The sequence below is a fragment of the Sciurus carolinensis genome, chromosome X, assembly GCF_902686445.1.
Source record: "Sciurus carolinensis chromosome X, mSciCar1.2, whole genome shotgun sequence".
In the NCBI taxonomy this organism is placed as follows: domain Eukaryota; kingdom Metazoa; phylum Chordata; class Mammalia; order Rodentia; family Sciuridae; genus Sciurus; species Sciurus carolinensis.
This window is the reverse complement of record NC_062232.1, coordinates 39,903,311-39,928,640: the sequence shown is the minus strand read 5'-3', so window position 1 is coordinate 39,928,640 and position 25,330 is coordinate 39,903,311. Positions and strand designations below refer to the sequence as shown.

The following is a 25,330-nucleotide window of genomic DNA, read 5'->3' as shown; positions in this document are numbered from 1 at the left end:
GGCACTGGGAACAGTCTGATCTCCAAGGGACAGCCTGATTCCCTCCAGCCACAAGACCAAAGGTCCTGTGGAGGGAGAAAGCATGGAGGGACGGCCACACTCAGCCAGTCACCTGGAATTAGGTTCTACTTTTCTCCATCCTGGTCTTATCTGTCCCTGAGTAAGGACATAGGGGGAAAGCCGGGTGAGAACAGGGTGTGGGAGAAGTAGTGGTTAGGAATGACAGGTTTCTTTGGGCATGAGAAAAGCAGCCTTGCGTCTCTGAGAGCAGGTTGACTGCTGTTGATAGTAGATCCCCTGGAGCTTGTCTTAAACTGAAGGCAAAATAGAAAGATGTTTGTTGGAGAAGGCAGGCACAGAAAGACAAACAACGCATGTTCTCATTCATGTGGAAGCTAAAAAAATTGATTTCATAGAAAAGAAGAGCAGAATAGTGGTCACTAGCGACTGGAAAGGGGAGGAGGGGGACGGAGGGAGGCGAGAGAACAGGTACCAAATACAGTTAAGAAAACAGGAATAAATTCGGTTTTGATGGAGACTAAAATTTACAACAATTGACTATATATTTTATAAAGAAGTAGAAGAGCCAGGTGCAGTGGCACACACCTTTAATCCCAGCGATTCAGAAGGCTGAAGCAGGAGGATTGCAAGTTCAAGGTCAGCCTCAGCAATTTAGGCAGACCCTGATTCAAAATAAAAAATAAAATAAAAAGGGCTGGGGATGTGGCCCAGTGGCTAAGTGACCCTGGGTTCAATCCACGGTACCAAAAACAAACAAAAAACTTAGAAGACAGGAGTTTGAAGGTTCTCAATGTTTAAGGAAAGGCAAATGCTAATTATCCCCATTTGATTAGTACACTTTATACAGAGGTATTGAATTTTCACTGTATCCCATAAACATGTACAATTATATGCCAATTAAAATTTTTAAAAAGTCAGAAAAAAATCCTTGAGGAAGCAGTGACTTGTGTGTACAGTTGCATTTTTGTTGTTGTTTTTGAGGTTAAAATTTATTTCTTTAAAGCCTTCCCCCCCCAAAAAATTAAAGTTTTTATAAGACAAAACAAAAATTGAACTATATTTTTCTCTTATAGGTTTTTAGCCTTTTATTTCATTTAAAAATTTTAAAATTTCAATTGACAAAAATTCTACTTTGGTGAGGTAGTGATATGTCAATTCGAATATACATGTGTAGTTATCAGATCAGAGTAATTTGCATATGCACCAGTGAGTGTGAATTTTTAATGAATGGGGTATTCTTAGGTAAAGTGGCGGTGAGAGTCCCACAGGTCATCTGATCTGACTGATGGGGTTGGGATGTCAGGGAAAAGATGTGTGGTACTGCTATGTTGAAGAGAAATGGGGGTTGCTAATTTGAGTGAATTTAGGAGCTACTATTGGGTTAATTCAGGAATTACTTGAATGAAGCGAGTTAGAATGTCTGAGATGATAGGACTAGCCACCACTCACGTTAAGGGAGTGTGGGGTGTTTCAAGATGCACCAATCTGGGCCTCTGAGGTGGCACACCTGTAATTCCAGTGATTAGGGAGGCTGAGGCGGGAGGGTTGCTAGTTCAAGGCACGTGTGGGCAATTTAGCGAGACTCTCTCAAAATTAAAAAGACAAAAGAAGGGGGGTGGCTGCGGATGTAGCTCAGGGGTAAATCGCCACTGGGGTTTCCATGCCCGCCAGGAAAAAAAAAAAAAGGAAAAAACTTTTTATAATAAATGATGCATCAGTCTGGGAGGTTCCCCTCCTCAAACGGAAGGCATTAGGGATATTTTAGGGATTGGACTTTTAGCAGTCTTTTGGGTCAAGATTACTCCCGCTGTATCCTAGAGAAGGTGAAAAAGTAGTCCCTAAGGCAGATTGCTTGGCATTTACTCTGAGAAAATCTAGGGGTATTTGGCTGATTTGGAGGTTTCTTAGGCTTTCAGTGGTTTTGCTTCCCTCATTAATAGTAATTAAGGAATCTCATAGAACGAAGATAGTTTTAGTTTTATCATTGTTCGACGGGGATCGCCCTGAAAGGCTTTAGTCAACTCTCAGTCTTAACTAATCTTGACGATCTCAGAAGGCAGAGCAAAGGCACAAATACTTGCGTGACTTACAGAGGCTCCCAGCTTTTCTATCTGCCCACCTTTAACTTGTCCTGGATGCCGCTCTCAGAGAACCTACCTCAGAGACGAAGCGACGGTGAAGGGGCGTTTTACAAAGAGACGAAATGTGGTAATTCAACCGCCCAGCGACAATCAACCAATCAGGGCAGTCAGACTATTGAACTAGCCAATCAGAGGTGAGCAAAGTGGGTGGGTCAAGTGAGGCACAAATGGGGTGTGTACGTCCAAGTTTCAAGGGCAGGAGGTTTTTCCCCCAAAGAGGGTAAGAATTCTGAGTTTTTCGATCAGAAGAAGCCACTTCACTCTCCTCTGGGATTGGCTACTGTAGCATCTGTTGATCCAAGTGCCTATTAGTCCACCTGCTCAGATGTTCCTTTTACATTTATCCTTTATCTTCCTACCCACCACTGTGCACTTATTAGTTTTTTTTAATTTTTTTTAGTTGTTCATGGACCTCTATTTCATTCATTTATTTATATGTGGTGCCAAGAATCGAACTCAGTGCCTCACACACGCTAGGCAAGTACTCTATCAGTGAGTCATAACCCCAGCGCCGCTTATTAGTTTTAACCCCAAATGTGTGTGTGTGTGTGTGTGAATAACAAGATATCCTCTCGAATCCTTCCCATCAGTCTTCGACTTTCTTAGGTAAAGGGATCTTTCCTAGGATCTCTGTAATAACTTAAGCCAATTTAGTATTTACACTTATAGCAATAGTATTAAAAATAGTATCCGTGCCGTGGATGGTGTCCCACGCTTGTAGTCCCAGCCACTCCGGAGGTTGAAGCAGGAGGATCACAAGTTCAAAGCCAGCCTGGGCAACTCAGCAAGGTCTTCTGCAACTTGAGTGAGACCCTGTCTCAAAATAAAACTAAATAAATAAATGAAAAGGGTTGGGGATGTGGCTCAGTGGTTAAGTGCCCTTGGGTTCAATCCCCAGTACCAAAACAAAACAGAAAAAACAGTATTCATGTTTTCACGTTTTACTGTGTAGTCCTTCAGGGGGCTTGCAAGTCACTTCCTTTAGGGAGTTTCACCTACCACCCCTCCCATCAGTGCCTCAAATGGGGCCCCAATGCCCTCTGAACTTGACCTCCACAGCCCTGATGTCTCTGAATTGTCCCTCTAAGAATGACAAAGAACCTTCTTATGGCCCAGGGAGGGTTATAACCCCTGGATCCATCGCAAATTTCCAAATCCCTTTCCTTGCAAGTTCTCAGTGACTTTCTTTCCTTCCTCCCTTCCTTCCATGGTGCTGGAGATGGAACCTAGGGCCTCGAGCACACTAGTCAAGCACTCTTATCACTGAGCTACATCCCCAACTCTCATGTAATTTTCACAACCTTCTCTTAAGTACTGTTACTATTCTGATTGTGAAGATATTGGCATTGAGGCATAGAGAATTAGGCAATCTTCTAAAGGTCTCCTAATCAGCTGGTGGGGGGGCAGATTTGCCCCCAAGTTGAATTGAATCCAAAGTCTACTTTTACTTTTTTTTTTTTCCTCAGTAATGGGGATTAAATCCAGGGGCACATTACTATGGGGCCACATCCCCAGGTCTTTTTATTTTTTTAAGACAGAGTCTTGCTAAGTTTAGGAAGCTGGTCTGGAACCTTCAATTCTCCTGCATTGGTCTCCTGAGTCCCTGGGATTACAGGTGTGATCTATGATGCCAGACTCAGAGTTTACTTTTAGTTATTCTAGTATACTGCTTCAATTATTTGTGTGTTGATTGACTGACTGAATGAATCTTAAAAATGAAAAGCACAGCATAATTTACATGATCCTGCACAATCACTCCAAATTTCCTTGAATTGTTGTAACAAATTACCATAAACTTTATAGCACGAAATAACAGAAATGCACAATTATGTAGACCAGAAGTCTGAAATCAATCTCAATAGACTGGAATCAAGGTTGATAGGACTGCATTCCTTTGGAATGCTCTAGGAGAAAGTCTGTTCCTTGCCTCTTCCTTCTCCTTTTGGCGACCAGCATTCCTTGGGTTGTGGCTGCATTACTTCAATATCTGACTCTGTGGTCATGTGGCCTTCTTCTCTTCTGTTTGTGTCAAATCTCTCTCTGTCTTCCTCTAATGACTTTCATGATTGCATCGTTCATTGAACCCATTCAATGAGTTCATTATTTTGTTCTGTCCTGTATTTCCTTTTCTCTTATCAAAAGAAGTAAGTTTTAAGTTGGGTGTGGTGGTGCACATCTGTAATCCCAGCAACTCAGAAGGCTGAGAAAGGAGGATGGCAAGTTCAAAGACAGCCTCAGGTAGGGTGGGAGGGAGGTGAGAATGGAAGAAGGAGAGACTGTATAGAGGGAAAAGAGGGGTGGGAGGGGTGGGGGAGGAAGGAAAAATGACAGAATGAATCAAACACTATTACCCTATGTAAATGTATGATTACAGAAATGGTATGCCTCTACTGCATGTACAACCAGAGAAACATGTTGTATCCCATTCGTTTACAATAAAAAAAAAAAACAAAGACAGCCTTAGCAGCTTAGCAAGGCCTTCAGAAACTTAGTGAGACCCTATCTCAAAATAAAAAAATAAATAAATAAAAAGGTCTGGGGATGTGGCTCAGTAGTAAAGTGTGGCTGGGTTCAACGCCCAGTATAAAAAGAAAAGAAAAAATGTAAGTTTTATATTGAAGCATTACATTGCGTTAATCAACTTTCTATTGCTGTGTCAAAACACCTGAGAAAATCAATTTAAAGGGAGGAAAAATTTATTTTGGCTTACGGTTTCAGAGTCTATGGTCACTTGGTCCCATTGCTATGGGCCTTTGGTGAGGCACAACATCATGGTGGGGTCATGTGGCAGAGCAGAGATGCTCACCTCATGGTGACTGGGAAGGTTGGAGGGAGTGGGAACAGAGAGAAAAAAAGAAAGGGAAAGAGAGAGAGGAAGATGGAGATGGGAAGGGATCAGGGACAAAATATATCCTTCAAAGTCCCACTTCTAGTGACCAACTTCCTCTAACTACGTTCCATTTCTTAAAAATTGCACCACCTCCAAATAGAGCCACAGGCTGTTAACCAAGCCACTAGCACATGGCCTTTAGGGAACATTTCAGATCCAAGTTATAACATACATAAAGATGGAATTTCACACAATACACAACTACAGCAACTGAGAAAAGTGAGGGACCCAGGATGAGAGAGATGCTGTTACTTTACTTAAGGTAAACCACAGTTGTAAACTGTGAGATAAGAAAAATCTATCTGCCAGTTTTATACTTCAATATCTTAGACTTTCCTGCATAGGTTTCTGGCATGAGAGATTTTTAAAGATATACTTTTAAATGTACTTTTACACTTTTGTTTTAGATGTATCTCTCTGTCTTGATCTATCTTTATTTCATTTATTTATTTTTATGTGGTGTTGAGGATCGAACCCAGTGCCTCACACATGCTAAGCAAGTGCTCTACCACTGAGTCACAACCCCAGCCCCATCAAAGATTTTTGTTTATTGTTTTTGTACCAGGGATTGAACCCAGGGGTGCTTAAACACTGAGCCACATCCTCAGCCCTTTTTAATATTTTGGTTAGAGACAGGGCCTTGTTGAGTTGCTTAGTGTCTCACTAAGTGACTGAGGCTGGGTTTGAAATTTTGATCCTCCTGCCTCGGCCTCCCCAGTTGCTGGAATTACAGGTGTGTGCCACTGTGCCCGGCTTCGAGAGATTTTTTTAAAAAAAGTTTTATTGAAGTATAATTGACATACAATAAATTGCACATATTAAAGTGTACAATTGATATAGAGATATACAGATAGATATCTCTCCACAATCAAGATAGTAAACATATCTCTTGTTCCCTCCTTCCCACTCCATTCCTCCTCCATCTCTGAGCAAACACTGATCTGCTTTCTGCCACTAAAGATTATTTTGCCTTTTATAAAGTTTTATATACATAGAATCAGATAGTATATACCTTTATTTGTCTGGCTTCCTTTAGCACAATTATTTTGAGGTTTATCTATGTTGTGTTGCATACATATGACCCAATTTATTTATTCACCCGTTGATGGATGTTGGATAGTTTCCAGTTTTTGACTATTATGATTAAAGCTGCTTTGCAAACTTGGGTACAAGTCTTTGTATGGGCTTTCTTCCTGGGGAAAAATCTAAGAGTTGAATAGACGAATCCTCTAGTAGGTATGTGGGTACATTTTTTTGTACTGGGGATTGTACCTAGGGATATTTTACCACTGAGCTTTATCACAAGCCCTCTTTTTTTCCCACTAAATTTTAGTTTTTTTTGTTTTTTTGCAGTGCTGGGGATTGAACCCAGGGCCTTGTACTTACAAGTGAAGTACTCTACCAACTGAGCTATCTCCCCAGCCTATTTTCCCCTAAATTTTAAGACAGGCTCTCATTAAGCTGCTTAGGGCCTTGCTAAGTTAAGCAGGCTGGCACTGAACTTGGGCTCTTCCTGCCTCAGCCTCCTGAGTCTAGATTACAGGCTTGAGCCACCATGCCCAGACCATGTGGTTACATATTTAAGAAACTGCCAAACTATTTCACAAAGTGGTTGCAGCCCATTTGTGTGTGTGTGTGTGTGTGTGTGTGTGTGTGTGTGTGTTTGTGTTTGCAGTACTGAGAATTATACCCAGTGGTGCTCCATCACTGATCTATATATCCACAACCTTTTTAAAATTTTGAGACAGAGCTCAGTAAATTGCCTAGGTTGGCCTTGAATTTGTGATCTCCCTGCCTCAGCCTCCCTAGGAGCTAAGTTTACAGGTGTGTGCTACCACATGCAGGTTAAATTAATTTTCGTATATGTTGAGAAAAATGAATCCAAGTATGTTCTTTTACCTTCCTTACCCCCCTCCCTCTTTCCCTCCCTCCCTCTGTTCTCCCTTCCTTCCTTCCTTTCTTTTTCAGTGCTGGGGATGGAACACGGAACCTTGCACATGCCAGGCAAGTGCTGTACCCCAACCCCAAGTGCATTCCTTTTCCTATTGATATATAATTCTCCAGCATCATTTACTTCACCACATTTCTTTCACATCTTAAAAATTGACTGTCCATTTAAGTGTGGGTTTATGTCTGAGTCTTCTACTTTGTTTCATTTATCTATTATTTAAGTATTTGATCTTTTTTCTTTGAGATGGGGATCTCTCTATGTTGCCCAGGTTGGCTCTGAACTCCTGGACTCAAGCAATCCTCTGCTTTAGCTTCCCCAGTAGCTGGGACTGCAGGATCACCATCTTGCCCTGCTATCTATTGGTTCGATCTCTCTCTCCCTCTCTCTCTTTCTCTGTCTGTACTGGGACAGAGCCCAGAGGTTCTGTACCACTGAGCTACATCCCCAGACCTTTTTATTTTTTTTATTTTGAGACAGGGTCTCACTAAATTACCCAGACTGGTCTGAACTTGTGCTCCTTCTGCCTCTACCTCTCCAGTTGCTGGGATTACAGGCGTGTGCCACCACAGTGGCTCTTGGTTTCTTTGTGTGGTCTTTATAACAATACCATATGGTGTCAATTACTGTAAATTTATAATAACTCTTCAGTCAAGTAGTTTTAAGTCCTTCAACTTTGTTTTTCTTTTTCAAGAGTTGTTTTGGGGCTGGGATGTAGCTCAGTGGTTGAGTGCTTGCCTAGCATGGGCATGGGTTTGATCTCAGCAACACACACACACACACACACACACACAAAAGAGTTGTTTGGGCTATTCTAGATCATTTGCATCTCATATGAATTTTCAATCATCTCTGTTTCTACCAAAAATCTTGCTATGAATTACACACCTGTATAGGATTAATATATATTTAACCTGGTTAATATATATTTGACCTCATTATTGTTGAGAGACATTGGGATTTTCTAACAAATAGCACCAGGATGTACTTTCGGACAACACACACATGTACATGCTCACAGTTATTTCTTCACCAATCTCAAATGTGTGACTGCTGTGTTGTGCTTTTCGTATTTTTAATTTTTACTGTTCATTGCTATGTGTAGGAATTCACTGGTTTTCCTATATCAATATTGTACCCCAACACCTTACTAAAATCAGTTATTATATCTAGTAGTTTTTAAACAAATTCCATTACATTTCCTATATAGATGATTATGACATCTCTAGCATTATTTATATTATTATTTTGCAATTCTAAGGATCGAACCCTGGGACATGAACATGCTAGGCAAATAAATGCTCCACCAATGAGCTCTATGCCCAGCTCTCTGAACTTATTTTTTATTTTAGCAATGAGCTTGCCTTTAACCAAGGGCATCATGGCACACACCTGTAACCCCAGCAGCCCAGAGGCTGAGATAGGAAGATCGCATGTTTGAGGCATGTCTCAGCAATTTTGCAAGACCCTAAGTAACTTAGTGAGATTCTGTCTCAAAATAAAAAAGAAAAGAAAAGAAAAGGAAAAGAGAAAGGCTGGGGCTGTAGCTCAGTGGTAAAGTTCCCCTGGGTTAAATCTCCAGCACAAAAACAAAAACAAAAGCCCCACAGATTTGTCATTTTAAGGTGCCCCTCATTTAATATTTTTCCTAAAATTCAGTACAGAACAATGAAAACTGAAACAATTTCACAAAACCTTTTACTTAGTATTCACCACCACTATCAATAAATCATTATAACAGTGATTCTCAAGCAGGCATGCTTTTACTTCCCAAGGGACATTCAACAACATTCAGAGAAATGGTTAAATATATTTTAGTTGTAGATGGACACAATATCTTTATTTTATTTATTTATTTATTTATTTTTATGTGGTGCTGAGAATCAAATCCAGTGCCTCACATGTGCTGAGCAAGTGCTCTACCACTGAGCTGCAACCCCAGCCCTCAGAGAAATTTTTGTCACAATTGGGACATCTAATGGGTAGAAGCCAGGGATGCTGCTAAACATCCTACAATGCACAAGACATCAACGAAGAATTACTCAGCCCAAAATGTCATACACACTGAGGTTAAGAAATTATCCATTAGATACATACACAGATGTGCTCCTCACAATAAATAAACTTATGCAGACGGCATGATGTATGTGAGGGTTCATTTTACATTTCACATAAATTTCATCCTTCTCTCAAATCCTGTAATGATTTTGTTTCCTTTGGTGTGACATCCCATGGTCCATCTGACATGTAGCTTTCCTTGTTGCAAGGGTCAATAAACTTGACATTGTCAGTTTGCAGGTTTGTTCCTAGCACTATTAGCCCGATCAAAGGATAAATTCATGGTGTGCAATCATATTCTCAATTTTAAGAGATATTTCTGGGAAATAGGGCTGTTCCAGATACTGTAGGAATGGGAGTGGAGGTAAAAAGCTTCTTGATTGAACCTCTGAAGGATGGGCAAGGTGAGCTGAATGAAGGTCCCAATTTGTGAGCATCCATGGCTTAAACACTCTGTTTGCATTGACCTTGCCCTTCCTTTCCCTGTAGCATCAGCTTTCTTGGCAGCTGGGGACTTAATGTCTATATGATGGCCCAGTCCAGTCTGAGCCTTTGGCAGAACAGATGTGTTAATAATGGGACTATGTAACCTGAGTCCCTATGACAGCAGCCCAAGCCAGGAAGACCACTAAGCATAGTACCCTTTAAGAGTGGCACTGATGCTCAGGTTCAGCACCCTTTCCAGGTAGATGTGGAGATCCTGATTGCCTCCAGGTAGCCAAATCCAGAACCCACTGCTCTTCATATCTTGAATAATTCATCAAGTGTTCTTCCTTCTCTAGCCCAGAAGTTCCCATGGTCCCATTGGCTTCTAGACCTTGGGTATAATTTTTTTCAGTCCGCAGAACTTCAAAGCAAAATGGTTTAGGTCATTCTCCAAGAGTCCTGGGACAGAGGGTTCCCTCCAGGCCTATGAACTCACTAGAGTGGCTGATATGTCATATAAAGAGGCTACCTGGAGGTAGACAGCTTGACAAAAATCATTGCTGGGCACGTACAGCAAAAGGAAGGGGTGCTTTCTGTAGCCCAGTCACAGAGACATCAAATGTGGGTCCTTCACTCTTGCCCTGATTTTCTTTGCTTCCGTTAGTTGATCTCCAGTTCTCTCTAGGCCTGTCCAGTGGATAGAAGGCATCCGCCTGTAGTTCCTGGTCTTTTGCCTTGGGAGTGCTCTCCATGGTTTTTTTTTTTTTTTTAATTTGGTACTTGGGATTGAACCCAGAGGTGCTTCACCACTGAGTCACATCCCAGCCCTTTTTATTTTTTTATTTTGAGACAGGGTCTCACTAAGTTGCTGAGGGCCTTGCTGAGTTTGAGGGCCTTGCTATGTTGCTGAAGCTGGTTTTGAATTTGTGATCCTTCTGCTTCAGCCTCCCAAGTCTCTGGGATTACAGGTGTGCACCACTGTGCCCAGCTTCTCCATGTTTTTTGCAGCACATGTAAATTTGTTCTGGAGTAGGGACTCAGTGGGACAGATGATAGTGCAAAGGCTCTTCCAGAGAGAGGCTAGGGTAGCCAGATTGCTGACTTTGATTCTCATTGATTCCCCTCCAGTTTTGCCGGTGAATGAGTAGCTATTTTGTGGGCAGGAAACTCTCCATTCCTGCCTCACCAGGTGGCCCACTTGGTCTAGGCTTTTTGTCTGCTTAACTCTGATTTATCATCATTACATTTTCTCAAATTTTCCTCTCCTTTCCCTGATTACTCTCTCTTCTTCACCTCTTAAATGAAGGTATTGACTGCCTCATCTCTAGCCTATGTCCAAGCCCTAACAAAACTACTAATGTGGTCAGTGACATCTGCTTTTAAGTACTTGTCACTATCACATCTTGGAGCATCCTAGCAGGGACCCAAAACTTGCTGAGGTCACCTGTGTATTGTCCACTTCCAGCCTTTTTTTTTTTATGATCCTTTATTTTTATCTATATGTGGTGCTAAGGATCGAACCCAGTACCTCACACATGCTAGGCAAGTGCTCTACCACTGAGCCACAACCCCAGCCCCCACTTCCAGCCTTGAATGAAACAAGTCACTGTAAACTACCACTGGAAATGTGGCACCATCCTCCAGGCTGGAAGTGAGGGGGATCAAGAAGAACTTCCAACATGGGCATCATCATGACATTTCAGATCAATGGTCCTGACCTGGACCTGGTCAATCTGTTCAACTCCTTTCTTCCAATGCAGCAGTCTGTCTGACCTTCTCTCGTGCCTCTAAAGTCTTTATTTCTTGCTGTTGGGAGCTGGGGGTTGCTAAAGGGTGGGCAGGTACAGGACACTGTGGACAGAGGGGCTAAGAACCTGGTTAGTGTGGGTGAGTTGGGCAGGCATGGCCCTAAGGTGAAGGTGTAGCATCCAGCCCACAGTGGCCACATTGATGTCATGGTAGTTGATGTAGATCTTTCAGGACTGATGTGCAGGCGCCAGGTCAGTAGGCTGCACAGCTGCTCACTCTAGCAATAATTCTATGCACTGCAGATTTTGCAGCTATTGCACAGGCTGCAGAGCCAACCTGGTACACTGGAGCTGCTGAAGGCCCTTAGCTGGTCCAGAACTGCTTGTACCTTAGTGTCCTGGGCCACATGCTCTTGGTCTGTGCAGGCTTCCAGGTGAGCTCACAGAGGTGCCCGCCTGTACCAAGGTGTAGAGCACCCTGATAGTTAACTGGGAATGTTGCCATGATGGTGAGGGACAGTGGGACTTTGAATATTTGAAATGTTTTTTTTCCCTCTGCTGATAGCTACAAGCTTATTGTTCTTGTGAAAAAATTAGTTCCTCCCCTTAAGTAAACAGATTTTATTTAGAGGGGAAACTTTTGTTTGTTTGGTCATTTTCTTTAGATATGTCTCACTCTTGCTCAGACTGGCCTCCAACTTCTAGACTCAAGTAATCCCCCCACCTCAGCCTCCTGAGTAGTTGGGAATTCAGGTGCATGTCACCATGTACCTTAAAGGTACATTTTAACTTATGTGTTTTAGCTAGAAAAGCTATTCCTAGAAACTTATATTTCCTATTCTTGTAGCATTTGCTCTAGAGACATTGACTATATATAACCACATTGGTGTATAGGACTTCGTCTTTTTTCCACACTATAACAGAATACCACAGACTTGCAAACAACAGAAGTGTATTTGCTCAGGTTGAGTGGCCCAGGCCTGTAATCCCAGTGACTCAGAAGGTAAATTCAAGGTAAGCCTGGGCAACTTAAGGGAGACTTTGTCTCAAAATAAAATTTAAAAAAGGACTATGGATGTAGCTCAGTGGTAGAATTTTTGCCTAGCATGCATAAGGCCCTGGGGCCTAGGTTCAATCTCCAGTACTGCAGCAGAAACCCCCCAAAAACAAAAAACAAAAACAAACAAACAACTTGAGAAGCACTTTTATATTAATTTCATAAAAATTTCTTATTTCCAGGGTTTCTGTCATGCTTAGTTTCTCACATATTTAATATAACTCTTTTTTTTTTGAGCGGGGAGAGTGAATACTGGTATTGAACCCACAGGTGCTTTAGCACTGAGCTACATCTCCATCCCTTTTTATTTTGAGACAGGGCCTTGCTAAGTTGCTCAGGCTGGTCTGTAACTTGTGATCTTCCTGTGTCAACCTTCTGAGTTACTGGGGTTATAGGCATGCACCAATGTACCTGACTTAAGAGAATTCGTAAAGATGTACATAGCTATTGTATTAGCCAGCTCACACTGCCATTATAAAATACCATAGGCAAACATTTATTTTCTCACAGTTCTGGATGCTGGAAAGTCCAAGATCAAGATGCCAGCAGGGTCGTTTTGTGGTGAGGGCTCTCTTTCTGGCTTGCTAACAGCCACCTTCTTATTACTGTGTCCTTACATGGTGGAGAGACGGAGATTGCCAGTGTATCTTCCTTTTTCACAAGGGTTGAAACTTAATCTTGGTCTTCTTTCTGTTAAATTTTCCACCCTCACTGAAACTTAGATCTGACCTTGCACCTGGCTTCTGTTAATACTTCAGCCATGAATATGTCAGGGCATCGACCTTAGGGTTCTGTTAAATAATTATTTCATTATCAATTCATTTTTGGCATGAAAATTAAACCTGATCTCTCTCTCTCTCTCTCTCTCTCTCTCTCTCTCAGTACTGGGGATTGAATACAGGGGCACTTAACCACTGAGTCACATCCCCAACCCTTTTTATATTTTATTTAGACACAGGGGGGTCTTGCTAAGTTACTTAAAGTCTTGCTAAGTTGCTGGGGCTGGCTTTTGAACTTGAGATCCTCCTGCCTCAGCCTCCCCAGTTGCTGGGATGACAGGTGTGCACCACCATGCCTGGCTAAACTTGATCTCTTTTATTTTTGCTACACAAATTCCTCTTCTGCTCTGTGAATCGAATCCAAGTCTCTTAACACTATTAGTTTTTCCCTCTGATCCATATATTTAACTCAGATCTTGGGACATTAGTGTTCATTATTGACCTTGAATCTGGCTATCAGTTAAGTCTTCTATCAGTGACCCTCAGCTTTACAAATAAATCCAGGACAATGTTAAGATTCCACCATGAATGGATCTAAATTCTAGATCTTAAACCTGGGCCTCCATTAACTTTTCCACTGTCAATTTTCCTGTGACTTCAATCCAGGGTCCAGGATATCTGTTGAGATTTCATCAATTTCCTTTCTTCTGACTTTGAACCTAGACCTTTGAAACAATTTTGACGTAATAGCCCAGACCCTTGATTGGTTTCTATCTGGTTTAATTCGGATCTGAGAGTCTTATTAATAAACTGTGCCTTAATCAAATCTTTCACCACCATTAATTTTCTGGTTTGATTTCAATTTGAGTATCTCTGTAGAAAGGATAATGGCCCCTAAGGATGTACACATACCAATCCTTGGAATCTGTGAATGTTACCTTACATGGAAAAAGAGGCTTTTCAGATGTGACTTGAAATGGGAAGATTTTTGCAGATTATTCAGAAGGGCCCAGTGTAATCAAGGATTCTTATAAGAAGCAGAGAAGAAGTGTCGGAGTCAGAGAGGACATGTGATGATGGAAGTAGAAGGTCATAGAGAGAGATTTGAAAATGTTACATCACTGACTCTGAAGATAGAAGAAGGGGCCATAAGCCAAGGAGTACAGGTGATCTCTAGAAGCTGGAAAAAACAAGAAAACAGAATCCCCCACTAGAGTCTCTAGAGGACATGCAGCCCTGCTGAACTTCTGATCTCCAGAATATTAAAATGACACATTTGTGTTATTTTCAGCTAGTAAGTTTGTGGTTATTTGTTAGAGCAGCAATAGCAAATGAGTACAGACACCTTTAAAATATTCCACCATCAAGGCCCATCTAGTCTATACTTAAACCGTGGCCTCCTTAACTCTTCCATTGTCTATGTCCTTTGGATGTGACTGCAGACTCCAACCAATGTTAAAAATTCCACTATGAAAAATCCCTTATCTGTGCTCTCCAACCTGGGCTTCTAATAACTTTAACTTATATCAACCTCTAATTTTATCTTTTTTGAGATATACTTTTGCTTTGTTGCCCAGGGTGCCCTTAAACTATTCAGTTCAAGTAATCCTCCTACTTCAGCTTCCTGAGTAGTTGGAACTACAGGCATCTGCTACCACTGGGCCCAGCTCTCTGATTTTATCTTAAACTCAATTTCTGTTATCTGTTCTGGCATTAGTGGATTCTGATCTAGGTATAGAATCCAGGGTTTTGAGGGTGGAAAATTAGCAATGGCTCAGGGTCTATGTATTAAACTTGAAGATCTGTTCACTTTTCCACCATCAGGACAATTTATTTGTGAATCTTGTGCCATGTCTGCTTAACTCTTTCCCCCCAGGTCTGTATATTGACTGCAGGTCTCAGTTAAATTCTCCCTATCTATGCTCTTTTGTGTGTGCAGAAAAAGCAATCCTGTGTTAATGCTTCCAGCATCTGTGCCCCTTCTGCATTTATCAACCCCAGTCATCAGTTAAGGCTTTTAACATGAATGCCCATTTGGTTTGATCTTGAAGTCAAGCTCTGTTTAACAATTCTACCATCGTTGCCTCTTTGGTATAGATTGTGAATTGTGGGTCTTTGTTAATTACACTATCATTAATGCTTTTTCTGGTCTGTAACTTGGATTTGGGTCTAAGATTTGGGCTGGGTGCAGTGGTATATGCTTGTAATCCTGGAAGCTTGGGAGACTAAGGCAGGAGGATCTCAAGTTCAAAGCCAGCCTCAGCAACTTAGCAAGGTCTTCAGCACTTAGGGAGATCCTGTTTCAAAATAAAAAAAAATTAAAAGGACTGTGGCTCAGTGGTTAAGTGCACTGGGTTCAATCCAAGGTTAAAAAAAATACTCTCTGGAATGGCTTTGGAACTTGGCCACTATTGCACAACAGTGACACCCTCCATTTTACCTTCAAAAAGTTTTTCCTTAATTGTTTCTTCTTCCATGTACTCTGGTAGAGGTACTCTGGTAAGACATTTTTTAAACTATTATACCATCAGAGCTCCTTGGTTTTGTAGATACAGAATTCTTAACCTTTGTTACCTCTGTAATCCCATTCTGGACTGACCACCAATCCTGTCTCTTCCTTTTTGTGGTACTGGAGATTGAACCTAGGACCTTGTAATGCTGGTCAAAAGCTCTATCACTGACCTACATCCTTAGCAGTGGTGAGCATCTGTAACCCCAGCGATTCCAGAGGCTGACACAGGAGGATGCAAGTTTGAGGGCAGCCTGGACAACTTAGAGAGACCCTGTCTCAAAAAAAAAAAAAAAAAAAAAAAAAAACAAACTTTTTAAGGGCTGAGGGTATAGTTCTGTTGTACAGCCCCCCCGGGTTCAATCCCCAATATCTCACACACACACACACACACACACACACACACACACACACACACACACAAAATGCCTCTTAGGTTTTACCTTGAGTCTCTGCCTCTGTTAAGTCTTTTAGCTTTGATCTGGGCTGTAAAAAGCTACTTCTGCCAGTTTAAGGTGGGAAGAAAGTCCAGGCTGTGAATGACAAGGTAAGGACCGGCCCTTTTGTGTTCGAAAGACCAATGGAAAGTCCGATGAGCTGTGAGTGACAGACAGGGGCGGGCCCTGCTGCCTAGAAGGAATAATAGGAGGGTAGGAGGGCGCTGACGCCAGATCGTTAGTGGCAGTCGTGGTGTGCGTGTGAGCCCCATAAGTGATTATTTAGTGTTAAAGGCCGCCTCACTTTCTTCAGAAGTTTTAGAAACGAAGCTTCTGCAAAGGAATCTCCCAGACTGTGCTTCTACCATCCGGTCTTAACCACTTTCCCCCAGATCCCACACCGCCTCTCCTGGAAGTCAGGACAGTTGCGGTACTTCCAAGCCCCACGTTGCTTCGTAGAACCAATTTTGAATAACCTGTCTGGAAGATATCAAAGGGATTTCTGTGTCCCCTAAATGCATATTTCCTCTGGCTGAAATGGCAGCCTTGAGAAGTTAGCGGTGTGAGGTCCCATCCGGCGACTGAATGGCGCTATTTTTGGTTACCGGTAGGGTTCAGCTTCGCGACAGTTTCTGAGCTTGAGAAAGATAAGCTACTGCGTCGTGTGGACCCATCCAGGAGGGCTGGAAGCGAAAAGGCATTTCGCGGGATGTAGAAAGCAATTGGACAAGGCGGGAAGCCAAGTGCACCTTGAGGAGCTTTTGGGTCCCTAGAACATCTGGTCCGTGGTCAGTGATGGACAGTCGTATGGAAGAATTAAGGAGGGGTCCTTTGGACTGAGTGATGTGGAGAACAGATAGGGGAATGTGTGAGACCAGGGGTAACGGTGTGTCGGCTATGCGATCAGGAGTTAGAGGGTGAGTGTTTGGGTTTCTGGTGACGGGAGACCAGGGTTAATTATGCTGGTTCATGGGGTGAATGATAGGGGAATCTGTGGGGTGAGGGTGAGAGTTAATGGGGGAGGGGATAAGGGTCTGTGCGGATAGGAATGGGAATGTGTGGGGTCAGTGTTGGGATTTTGTTGAAATCAATAATACATCCGTGAATTACACACACACACACACACACAAATTCGTGCCCTTTTGTCGTCAACGTTCCTATGGAGGAGCCGAATACAACTGTATGTGGGGGTGGGGGCGGGGATTGAACTCAGGACCACAGGCATGCTAGGCAAGTGCTTAACCGCTGAGCCCCCAGCCCTGTTTTCTTTTCTTTATTGTGGCTTTGAACATGAAGATTTTAAGTTAAGGGTTGGGAGTGTACCTCAGTGGTAGAGTGCTTGCCTAGCACGAGAGCTCCTCTGGGTTTGATCCTTAGCAGAGCAATGAAAAAAAGTTTTAGGTTAATTTTAAACTGTAAAACACAATGTAAATTGTTTAAAAACAGATGCTATCCTCTTAATGTTGGAGGATTAATTTTGTAGGACATCCAGGAGTTAGCTGAGTTGCATGTCTAAAATTTTGAATGCCAGGCTGGAGACAACGGCACATGCCTGTGATCAGCAGCTAGGGAGGCTGAGGCAGGAGAATTGCAAGTTCAAGGCTAGACTCAGGAATTTAACGAGGCCTGAGCAACTTAGTGAGACCCTGTCTCAAAAAGGTTTGGGGATATAGTTCAGTGGTAAAGTGCCCCTGGGTTCAATCCCCAGTTCCAAAATTTTTTTTTAAAATTGTTTTTTGGATGTCAGTACAGCTAGAGGAGTTCTCTACTCTGTTCTTCAACCACCTCACCCTCTCATCACTGGCTATGTGATCTTGGACATGTCACAATTTTTCTAGGTTTCAGTTTCTTCACTCTGAAATGAAGATAATAGCAGAGCCAACCCGGTGAGGCTTGGGATGAGAATTAAATGAGTTAATACCTGATTATTATCTATTTGCTGTAGTTTTGTAGCAGTGGTCTTGTGTATATTACATAGATCTTCCATGAATTCAATGTTACTGCTGCTTTTGTGACATCCTAGAAAATTCAGTGAAAGAAATTCAAAAAGAGTGAATAAAGGACTGGGGCTGTAGCTCATCGGAAGAGTGCTTGCCTAGCATGTGTGAAGCACTGGGTTCCATCCTCAGCACCACATAAAAATAAATAAAGTAAAGGCATTGTGTCCATGTACAACTAAGAAATATTTTTAAAAAATGAATAAGTTTTTGTCAGGTAGGACTGAGCTTTGCAGGGCCTCCAATCATTGTAATGTATGAGTTGATTTTTTTCTCCAAGAACCAATTTTTGTCCCATTGGGGGGGCAAAAAAATTAAGAGTGCATGATCTACACCATCGTTTGTCTATTATTAAACAATTTGGATCATGTTCTTGTGATCTGCCTCTCTTTCATTTTGCAGCTACATTTCCATGCCATTAAGTTTATTTCTATAGTATTACTTAATTTATTTCTATGATAATACTTAACTACAAACCTGTCTCTTCTGGCAATTTTCAAAATTCCCCAAACAGAGAGTATTATATAATGGAACCCTAAGAGACCCATTACTTGGTCTTATCAATCATCATTTATGGCCAATTTTGTTTCATCTAGACCTGGGGTTGGGAAACTATGGGCAGTGAGCTAAATCTGGTCTGCTGCTTTTTTTTTTTTTTTTTTTTTTTTTTTTTTTTTTTTTTTGCGGTGCTGGGGATTGAACCCAGGGCCTTGTGCTTGCGAGGCAAGCACTCTACCAACTGAGCTATCTCCCCAGCCCAGGTCTGCTGCTTTTTTAATACAGCCATGAGATAAGAATCATTTTCATATTCATTATTGGTTGAACAAAAATTAAAAGAATAATATTTTGTGACACATGAAAAATAACATAAAATTCAAATTTCAATATGCATAATAATGTTTTCTTGGAACATAGCCAATGAGTACCGTTAGTTTATGTATTGTCTACAGCTGCTTTTTATCTTTTATTCCTCTCTATGGCTACTTTCAACCTGCAGTGGCAGAGCCAAATAGAAGTTGAGCATTCCTAATCTGAAAATCAAAAATCTGAAATGTTCTAAAATCTGAAACTGAACACTGACATGATGCTCACAGGTTTTTGGATTTTAAAGTACTTTGGATTGGGATATTTGGATTAGAGATGCTTAACTAGTAAAGTCTATGCAAATATTCCAAAATCCAAAAAAAAAGTGAAATCTGAAACACTTCCGGTCCCATACATTATAGATAGGGGTATTCAACTGAGATGCAGCAAAGACCACAGACACCACAAAATCTAAAATACTTACTCTCTCGCCCTTTACAGTCAAAGTTCGCCAGTGCCCTTCTCTACTCCCTAATCATTTCCTCCAAGTGTTTTTCTTTTTTACTGATGTAAAAAATGTGCAAATATTAAGTGTATATAGCTCAATGAATTTTTATATACATAGTCCTTATTACTCAACATCATTTCATTCACAAATACTACATTATGAATCTGTAAGAGATAAGAAGGTTTGGGGATGAGGATGTTCCTCAGTGGTGGGGTGCTTGCCTAGCATGTGTAGGTCTCTGCATTTAATCCCTAGCACTGCAGAGAGAGAGAGAGAGAGAGAGAGAAGAGAACTTTTAAAAGATCACTACTGTTGCCCAAAGTAAAATAATTAACAATAATATCTTTAGATCATTAGTGATAAAATTCTATAATGTCATCAAATATCTAGTCAGGGTTCAAATTATCATGATTATTTCAGATATTTTTATCCATTCAAATTAAGACCCTGACAAGGTCCATACTTTGGTTGCTATGTTGAGCTTTCTTTCCTTTCTTCCTTCCTTCCTTCTCCCTCCCTCCTTTCTTCTTTTTTTCCCTTCCTTCCTTCTCTCTCTCTCTCTCTCTCTCTCTCTCTCTCTCTCTCTCTCTCTCTCTCTCTCTCTCTCTCTTGCTCTGTTACCCAGGCCGGCCTTGAATTCTTGGGCTCTTGGAGTCCTACTTCAGCCTTCCTAGTAGCTGGGACTACAGGCATGTGCCACCATGTCCAGACTTTCCTGTGTCTCTTTTAATTATTTAGAGACAAGTGCTCTTCCACTGAACCACATTTTCAGCAAAGTGTGTGGGGAGGATTTTTTGTTTGTCTGTTTCTTTGTTTTGTTTGTGAGGCTTGAGATCCAACCCAGGACCTCATGCATGCTAAGTGAGCACTCTTCCACTGATCAATACCCCCAGCCTCTCCTAAACTTCTTTTAATAAGTTAGAATGTCTCTTTGAATGGGGGAATGCCTTTCTTCCTTAATTTATTTTCCCAGTCTTCAGTGCCAGACACTTAGATTATTTTCAATATTATGGTTTAAAAGAAAGTATGTTGAAGGTTCCTTTAGTTAAAATTATTGTTTTAGGACAAAGTTCCCAAAATGGAATTTCCTGGCTCAGATGAGAAACACAAGTCATCAGTGAATTAACAAGCAACACCTTTTCACATCCAGTCATTGAAGGGTGGTTAACCCAGCTTGATCTCTGAAGACTTCTACACACTAACTGCCCCCAATTGCTTTCCAAAGATACATGAAAGATGATTATATCTAAGGGAAGTTGTTTCTTCTCACTTGTTTTCCCCACAAAAGAGTGGAAAAGAAAATTAGTTGAAATTAGTATTTAGAGAAATTTAGAGAGAATGGAAGATCAAAACACACATGCAAAATTGCTATGAAGTCACACAAATTATCTCAACTTACTTCATGTAAACAGAACTAAATATTTTGACAATGAGCTTCCTGGCAGCCACAATGAAAAGGGCAACATGATCAATTATGTGATTTGCATTCTTCATGAATAGCAATCAGTCTAGCACCTCGGCAAGTCAAGTTTCCTGGGATTTTAGCGTAGAAAAAATTTTAGGCTAATAAATTTTATTATTGGATTTCCCTAAGGGCTAGTGGTTTTCAGTATAGGGTGGTATCAATAGTTGTTCTAAAGAGGCTATTTGTAGCTAAAATTCTCTGGCAGAGATTTCTGCAGGGAGTGGATTGGTTTCCTGATTTTTCCATGGCTCATTTGCTGTCATCTCAGAGTTTGTGGGGTCATGCATGACTAAACTCAAGGCCAATTCCTTCACTGCTCCCATTTTTAGTCTTTTTGTTTTTCTCCCAGCAAAAGTAATCTGTACATGGAGCAAATAATGTAAATAGTATAGCAAAGAAAATATAAGAGAATGAAATATCTTTATAATCTAACTTCTTCTTCCTTTCCTATCAGAAGTATCTGATATCCTATCAGAAGTATCCTATCTACTTTGGGATAATCCTTCCAGATTCTTTTCTTTATATGTATAACTCCATCTATGCCTATAAATGTATATGTGCAATTGTAAATTATCTCATTATTGTCATGTAATTTTCCTTACCACACATACAAAATATACACTACTTTTCCGCACTTTCCTTTTGTTACTTTTTAGATAAAATGTGCCAAATAAATGTAGCTTTTATACATTTTTTAATGGAAACTTTCATTTTTTTAATGTGTGCATGTGTAGCACTGGTGATCAGCATTTGCTCTACCACTGAGCTACTTCATCAGCCCTAAGAAATTTCTTTTTTTCTTTTGATACTGGGGATTAAACCCAGGGTCACTGTACTACTGAGCCACATCCCCAGTCCTTTTTATTTTTTATTTTATTTGCTAAGTTGCTTAGGGCCTTGTTAAGTTGCTGAGTCTGGCCTCGAACTTGTGATCCTCCTGCCTCAACCTCCTGAGTTGCAGGGATTACAGGTATGTGCCACTATGAATTGTCGGAAATTTCAATTTTGAACATACAAAAAGTAGAGATTATAGTGAAGGATTTTGTACTTACACAAATGATGCCCAATCTTGTTTTATTTATTCTTTATTTTGCCATGAAATAAATAAAGGAGTCAAATCTATCAGTGTTTTTCTTGGTGGTATCTGGATTTTGAGGCATGCTTGTAAGACTCTTATCCATTATAAAATGATTTTTTTAAAAAAAAAATCCTGTCTTTATTTTATTTTATTATTTTTGTTGTGCAGGGGATGGAACCCAGGGCCTTGTGCAGGCCAGGCAACCTCTCCGCCAGTGAACTACACTCCAACCCTCTCTTGTTTTTATGTTTTCTCTTTTTCTTTGTTTAAATTTTGTTATAATTTCAATTTATTTTGATGTGTATAGTGAGATAGGAAATGCAATATCAAATTTTTTCATAATGCTCCAGTTTTGAATAATCTGTTTTACTCACCATTATTTATTTATTATTTTTAAATTTTATTTATTTATTTATTTATTGGTACTGGGGATTGTTACCAGTGGTGCTCTACCACTGAACTATATCCCTAACCCTTTTAAAATTTTCTAAAATTTTGAGACAGGATCTCACTAAGTTGCTTAGGACCTCACTAAGTTGTCCAGGATGGCCTCAAACTTGGAATCCTCCTGTCTTAGCCTCCTGAGTTCCTGGGATGACAGGCATACACCACTGTGCATTCCACCTTTATTTAAAATGCCACCTTTATTATACATTACATTTCCCTTTTTTATTTGCATCTATTTCTAGACTGCTCTATTGCACTAACTATTCTTGCTAATGGTATAATTATACATTGTTGTGCTCATAAAGTGTATCAGATGAAGTGTAAAGTAGGCCTCTTGAATATATTGCTTTGGTTAAAAAAAAATATCAGAATGAGCAGATTGTACAGGAATGCACTGTTATAGGAACCAGTGCCATTTGAGGATGTGGTTGTGGACTTCACCCAGGAAGAGTGGCAGCAGCTGGACCCAGCTCAGAAGATCCTGCACAGGGATGTGATGCTGGAGACCTATAGCCGTCTTGTCTTTGTGGGTAAGGGCAGATTCCCTGTGTACCAATAAATCAAACCTAACTTGTCCATCAGAGCTATCAAGTTTATGACCTTTACAATTTTTCCTTATTGGAGTTTTTATAGTTTTGGGTTTTCATGTTTACATTTTTGTTATATTTGGAATTTATGTTTGTGTATTGTGCAAGTTAGGGATCCATCTTTGCTGGGAGACTCATGGAATTGCTTCCTTACCTCCTGAATTTTCTGAGCTGCCAATTATTTTCTCTTAACAGGGTGTTCAAGTATAAAACCAGATGTCATATTCAAGTTGGAACACAGAGAGGACCCATGGTTTATAGAGAGTGAGTTGGCCAGATATATCTACCCAGGTATGTGAGAATAGTGTAGTCAAGAGGGATTCTTCTTCTCTGACACCCCTGCCATCAATAATTTCCTTTCTTCCTTAAAATTATAAGGTCTTTTTTAAAACATTCATCTTACAACAGCCACCTTTCTCACACTTCTGTCCATTGGTACCTGTTTTTTGTTCTTTCTTGTGTGTCTGTTTGATTTTACCTCTTATTTATTGTTTCAGAGAGGAAGAAAAGCATTGCGTCTTTCCCACAGTTCATTTCCAGACAAATTTCATTTCAAAGGGACATACTTGAAAGAGCCCCAAAGGATAATTCATTGTACTCTCTTTGAAACGTCTGGCATATTGATGATCAGATAGATAGATATTGAGGAATCCAAGATAGAGTTTTGAGGCAAGTCACCATCATCACTCATAAGACATTGACTGAGGAGACAGACCCAAATATAATACATTGGGAAAAATTGTTCAGCGGATGCACAGAACTTGATCCTTCAGGTAAAAAACTCCATAATTACAATTTATGTGAAAAGAGTTTCAAATCTAACTCAGACTCACTAGGTTGTCATAGGAACTATGTAAGAAAGACCTCCATTGAGAAATTTGGGTGCCGAAAGCCAACTAGGTATAGTGCTTCCTGTTCTTTGCCAGAGAATGAAGGCATCATTCATACTGGAATGAAGCCCTGTGGAGATAAGCAGCGTGAGAAAGTTCTCAGTCCTAAGCAAGCCCATATTCAATATAATAAAGTTCAAACTGGAGAGAAACCCAATGTTTGTAATCTGTGTGGGAAGGGCTTTATCAAGAAGTCAGAGCTCATTATACACCAAAGAACTCATACAGGAGAGAAACCATATGTATGTGGAGATTGTGGGAAAGCCTTCAGTGAGAAATCACACCTCATGGTGCATCAGAGGATGCATACTGGTGAGAAACCCTATGAATGTACAGAGTGTGGGAGGGCCTTCTCCCAGAAGTCACCCTTCGTTGTTCATCAGAGAGTCCATACTGGAGAGAAACCCTGTGAGTGTTTTGAGTGTCCAAAAGCCTTCTCCCAGAAGTCACATCTCATTATACACCAGCGAGTTCATACCAGAGAGAGGCCCTTTGGATGCACTCAGTGCAGAAAGACCTTCTTTGAGAATTCTCATCTTTTTGTACACCAGATCCCTTATACTGGGGAGAAACTCTATGAATGTTCTGAATGTGGGAAGACCTTGCCTCGGAAAACACAGCTTATCATACTTCAGAGAACACACACTGGAGAGAAGCCCTATAAGTGTCATGAATGTGGGAAAACCTTTTGCCAGAAGTCCCACCTCAGAGGGCATCAGAGAATTCATACAGGAGAGAAACTGTTCGTGTATACTGATTGTGGAAAGGCATTTTCCCAGAAATCACATCTTACTGGTCATCAAAGACTTCAGAGAAAAACCTTATATGTGTACTGAATGTGGAAAAGTCTTATCTCAAAAAATTACCTCTTATTATACACCAGAGAAATCATACAAGGAGAAACCTTACCAGTGTACATATTATGGCAAAACCTTCTCACAGAAATCATTCCTCATTATTCATCGTTCATACAAGGGAGAAACCATATGAGTATCCCCAATGTGGGAGAGCCTTTTCTCTGAAGTCACATCTCATTATACATCAGAGAGCTCACACTGAAGAGAAACCATATGAATATAGTGGGCATGGGAAAGCCTTCTATTGAGAAGTCTCCACCCATTATACATCAGAGAACCCACACTAGGGAGAAATCCTCTGAGTGTGCTGAGTATGGGATAACCTTTTCCCAGAGATCACAAATGGTCACATATCAGAGGACACACAATGAGAAGAAACCCTCTAAGTGAAGTGCCTGTGGAAAGGCTTTCTGCCAGCATATATACCTCTCTCAATGTCAGAATCCATATAGGAGTAAAACCATATATAGTTACTGATCATGAGAATTAGAACACATTGTGCATGGGAAGACTCAGACTATAGATAGGTTGGACATGAAAAAATGTGGCAACTCCTCAAGTGTAGAATAGATTCATATGTTCCTCATATATTTAATTATCCTTTTGTAGAGTGGTCCTGTTAGACCCTCAGAGTGTTTCTAACACTATGAATATGGAATTGATTTACTCACCCTCTGTTAGTGGGCTTTGTATTACTGTGATAAAATACCTGAGATAATCATCTTTTATGGAGGAAAGTTTTA

General features: G+C 40.7%; 1 protein-coding gene across 1 annotated transcript; it reads left to right on the top strand.

Moving 5' to 3' along the window:
• The first annotated feature begins 2,156 nt into the window (after positions 1-2,156).
• Positions 2,157-25,064, top strand: Znf630 (zinc finger protein 630). Its single transcript, XM_053743330.1, is given in 11 exon segments — positions 2,157-2,296; positions 9,389-9,462; positions 11,659-11,666; positions 22,657-22,783; positions 23,036-23,131; positions 23,338-24,541; positions 24,543-24,588; positions 24,590-24,623; positions 24,626-24,692; positions 24,694-24,829; positions 24,831-25,064. Coding segments are annotated over 11 exon segments (2,166 nt in total).
• Positions 25,065-25,330: the final 266 nt, after the last annotated feature.